Genomic DNA, 4674 nt, shown 5'->3' on the forward strand with positions numbered 1-4674 from the left:
GCCCCCCCTGTCGCCCCCCCCCCCCCCCACACACACCACCGCATTATCGCCTGTGGACACTGGAGGGTTGACCCCACCCCTCCCCCTCCCCACCCCCCGACTCCTCACTCCTCTTCTCTCTCACCCTGACCCCCTCAACCCCATCACCACCATCCCTCTGCCCACTAACTTGGAGCTACAATAGCATCTCCCACCACCATAATCTTTCTATTTAGCTGGCCGACCCCTAGGGGTTAAGGGGTCTGTGGGTGGAATAGGGATTTGTCTGGGAATCGACTGCCGTTGTCCATTTGGAGCTGACCTCTGTTAGCTAGAATGGCCAAAGGCTGCTCATATTTGCAGGGAAAGACAGTACCCTGTAGTTTTAATCACATTACATATGTCATTCTCAATCGTGGGTTCAGTTGAGCTTTTGATACAATGCTGCTTTTCAGGGTTACTAAATCACTGATAACCACGGTTGAACATGTCCTTCGCCTTTTATCAAATATTAAATACCAAATACTGCACACATACACAGACACAGACACACACACACACACACACAGACACACACACACACACACACACACACACATACACAGACACAGACACACACACACACACACACACACACACACACACACACAGATAAACACACACACACACACACACACACACACACACTTGCCTCTCACTGACTCTTTGAGAATAACTTTTGTTATTCAACATTGTGGTTAGAATCTAGCTCTCGTTGAAATATCTCTTTTCATAACGGACATAATGGAGATTTTCACAAATATTATAATCTGCAACAGGGGAAAATGGAAGACCAATGTCACCCAAGCGTGTTTGGATTCAGTATCAACTCAAAAGGAATTCACTCCAGGATAGGAGTAAGACAACAAAACATACATCGGCTACTCTTCTTTGTCAGTATACAATTCTATAGTAAAAAGTAAGACTATATATATACAGTATATATTCTTCTTCTTCTTCTTCTTCTTCTTCTATATAATCCCCCTCACCACAAGCACAGAAGCAGCCAACAGGAGAGAGAGAGAGAGAAAAAATCTCTCCTCATTGAATATTCATTAACCTGTGCCTAGGTGTACACAAGGCTTTTAACCACTCTTGTTTATGACTTAAGGACTTGTAGTACTGACCTTAGTTTAACGCGGCGGCAGATACCGAATTAACCTCTACCCCGGCAGGGGCTAGCTATGCCCTGCTAACAAGCAACCTGTCTAGACCCGCAAGAAGTACTTTATGAATCCTCCCTCACAGGTCCAGTCCCCTCCTCTCTCCCTCACACAAGCACGTGTGCATGCACACACACACACACACACACACACACACACACACACACACACACACACACAGACATGTGCACGCACGCGCATGCACACACACACACACAGACATGTGCACGCACACGCATGCACACACACACACACACACACACACACACACACACACACAGACATGTGCACGCACGCACGCATGCACACACATACACACACACGCACACACACACACACGCACACACACATACACAGGCTCTTTCTCTCTCTCCTCCTCTCCCTTCATCCATTCTCCACCATACATTCCCCTTCCCCTTCCTCTCCTTCCAACCTCATTTTTCATCTACCTTTAAAAACCTGTGTGGTTTTTGGGTCAAGCACCCAGCCTCTGTGGGTTATCAGGTGACATACTTTATCTTCATAAAGATACCCTGTGTACCCTGTCTTCTGTATATATATATATATATATATATATATATATATATATATATATATATATATATAAATGTTTAGCAGGGTCGAAGACCAACATAGTGGGGATCTTCCATTTCCATTAAGGCTAATCTGTATGATATTGCATTATCTTATGAGCTTTGGTGAGATAAAATGGGTGATCATGAATCAAATAGTGGTTAGTGGTTGGAGCCCATTTCCTCATGCAATTTTAATGAATGGAGCTATAAGTGGCAATGAAAGCATAATGCCCTGATGTCGTCCCAACCATTATCATCACAGGAATATTAGAAGGCATTACACATATTTAGACTATATTTACGGTACATGCATTTAATTGGGATGTGGTTTCATAATAGTGTCTGTGTTTCTAGGCATAATAGGCTGGCTGGGCCATGTGGTTAAAGACTACATCCACGTTTTATAACACTAATGTATTTCAAAATCATTGATTATAGCCTGCAGTAGCTGAATCAGGGCTCGGACAGAAATGTACAGTAGTGTATGCATGAATATTTATAAGTCTTATCTATATGAACTCTAATGGGAAAATACCCAGTTTAGTCGTCCAATTGTTTTAATTTAAATCGATGGTGGGAATAAAACATAATTAATTCCCAACACAAAGGGAAAATCGCACACGCACAGCTTTAATGGCACATTTTTGTCCTGCCTGAGCTGCCGTACATCCGAGACCAGTATAAGCGTCTGATTGGTCACTTTTCTCACAGCCACAAACACAAGAGAAATCGTGCTACGAACGTCCAACGTATAGGTGGGTAAGGATGCTAACAAGCTAATGCTAAGTCTAGAGATATCACGCAAACGCAACGAGTCCGAAACATGTACTGTGTTTCTGCAACGTTACAGGTTGTGTTAGTGGTTATCTGCGGGTAGGCTTTCTGTCCCAGCAGTGGACTTTCCATGCATTACCCGGGTTAATGTGAGCCTGTTAGCCTTTAGCTTGGTAGCCTCTTGCTAGCTCAGTTTCCCTGCTGAATCGATGTACATTGAGAGGCCCTTGCTTGCTGGTAATGGTTAGCGAACGATTATCTCTAAAGATGCTGTTCACCTGGCCCCCCACAGTAACCTGGAATAGTCAAAACCTGTCCAATCATCTCTGATTAGGTTCAATAATATAGCTAGCTAGCTATGTTAGTACAACACTGTCAGCAGCCAGCATCCCCTCTACTTACATACATCCACAACATATATCGTGACGTTAGAATTATAAGGTTCTATCTCCATTTTTGTCAAAATCATCTGATCCATTAGGTGTTTATTAATGCCTGTGTGATGTTATTTTTAAAAATGTTGACATTTTTGAGTTAGTAATTCATAAAATACAAAGGTTCCATCTCACAAAACATAATGGAATGTAAAAACGTTGACGCTCAATATCTCTGAACTGCCCTAAACGGAGATAGAACCTTATCATTCTAAGCTCACGATATATATCCACAACACATATGTAGCCAGATGATCTTTGGTTGACAGTCAATCAGGCCAGGTTTAACCAATGCAGTGGACACAATTCTTATCGCTGTTTTATTTTTCCTATTCCCTCCCAACAGACAAAATGAGTCTCAGAAAGCAGACCCCCAGTGACTTCCTGAAGCAGATCATCGGGAGACCGGTGGTGGTCAAACTCAACTCTGGGGTGGATTACAGAGGTAAACCTAAACCGTCATTGCCTGCCTGTTTGCTGGCTGGTGGCATTTTAAGAGTCGGTCTGTCTCTTATGCCGATGTGTCGTCTCACTCACTGGGACCTGTCAAAGACAGTAGACAGACAGGCACATCAATCAATAGGCATACGCCTATCTGTGGACTGTCTCCTGGCTGACTGACACGTTATAGCTACTAGTATCACTGGTGTACTACTACGTGTGCAGCGAGTGTATGCTTTACAGCCTGATTGATATACGATTTATTAATAAAAGGTGATGTCTGTGTCTCTCTTCCTCTATTTCTTTTTGTCTTCACCCCCCGCCCCCTTTACTCTCTCTCTCCATCCTTCCACTTACCACCACCACTAGTGTGCCCTTGAGTAAGGCACTTACCCCTAAGTTACCCTAGTCTAGAGACACTGTCCCTGTAATCTCTAATTGTAAGTCGCTTTGGATAAAAGCATCTACTAAATGGTAAAAAAAATGTACATGAACACCCTTCCCCTCTGTTCCTCCAGGTGTGCTGGCGTGTCTGGACGGCTACATGAACATTGCGGTGGAGCAGACGGAGGAGTACGTCAACGGCCAGCTGAAGAACAAGTATGGAGACGCCTTCCTCAGAGGGAACAACGGTGAGCCCTCCGACCACACCTCACACGCACAACACTACCCGTTGGTGACATAAAACATTGAATAACCTTCTTTTTATACTCACGTTTTAACTAATTACCTTATTTGGCAATATTTTGTGCGTTAACTTTGTAATCCTATCCTGCACACTACTGGTTTTATTTCCAGACGTTAGCCCAAACATGTTGCAACATTTGCTCTATGCACTGGTGTATAGATTCTGGACGAGTGCACATGTCAAGTCAGTATACTGACGTGAATAGTGTGGTTCTGCCTGTCACGTTTGTTCTAATTGTTTTTCATTTCCTCCCTCCCCTTAGTGTTATACATCAGCACCCAGAAGAGGAAGGTGTGATGAACAGAGTCTTCAGAATGTCGTCTTCTTAGGGGTAGTGGTGGTCTAGTGGATAGTGAGTTGGACTTGTGATCGGAAGGTTGTGAGTTCAAATCCCGCCTGAAGCCACACCACTACTAGTGTGCCCTTGGGTAAGGCACTTAGCCCTCAGTTACTCCAGGGGGAATGTCCCTGTAATTCGTAATTGTAAGTCGCTTTGGATAAAAGCGTCTGCTAAATGGCTAAATTAAATTAAATTAATTCTTTATTTTGTCACTGATATTTACAATTGTAAAAGAAAGTCC

General features: G+C 43.5%; 1 protein-coding gene across 1 annotated transcript in view; it reads left to right on the forward strand.

Annotated features, from left to right (window-relative positions):
* The first annotated feature begins 2477 nt into the window (after nt 1-2477).
* The window catches only part of LOC308161341 (U6 snRNA-associated Sm-like protein LSm6), a 2480-nt gene continuing 283 nt past the window's right edge, over nt 2478-4674 (forward strand). Inside the window, exons 1-4 of the mRNA XM_080535346.1 lie at nt 2478-2511; nt 3311-3409; nt 3924-4037; nt 4356-4674. The exon at nt 4356-4674 is cut by the window's right edge and continues 283 nt beyond it. Of these exons, the coding sequence (XP_080391472.1) occupies nt 3316-3409; nt 3924-4037; nt 4356-4390 (243 nt within the window). The 5' untranslated portion in view covers nt 2478-2511; nt 3311-3315 and the 3' untranslated portion in view covers nt 4391-4674. The remainder of the gene's footprint in view (nt 2512-3310; nt 3410-3923; nt 4038-4355) is intronic.

This window comes from Nansenia antarctica, assembly GCF_963989245.1.
Source record: "Nansenia antarctica genome assembly, chromosome: 6".
Lineage (NCBI taxonomy): Eukaryota > Metazoa > Chordata > Actinopteri > Argentiniformes > Microstomatidae > Nansenia > Nansenia antarctica.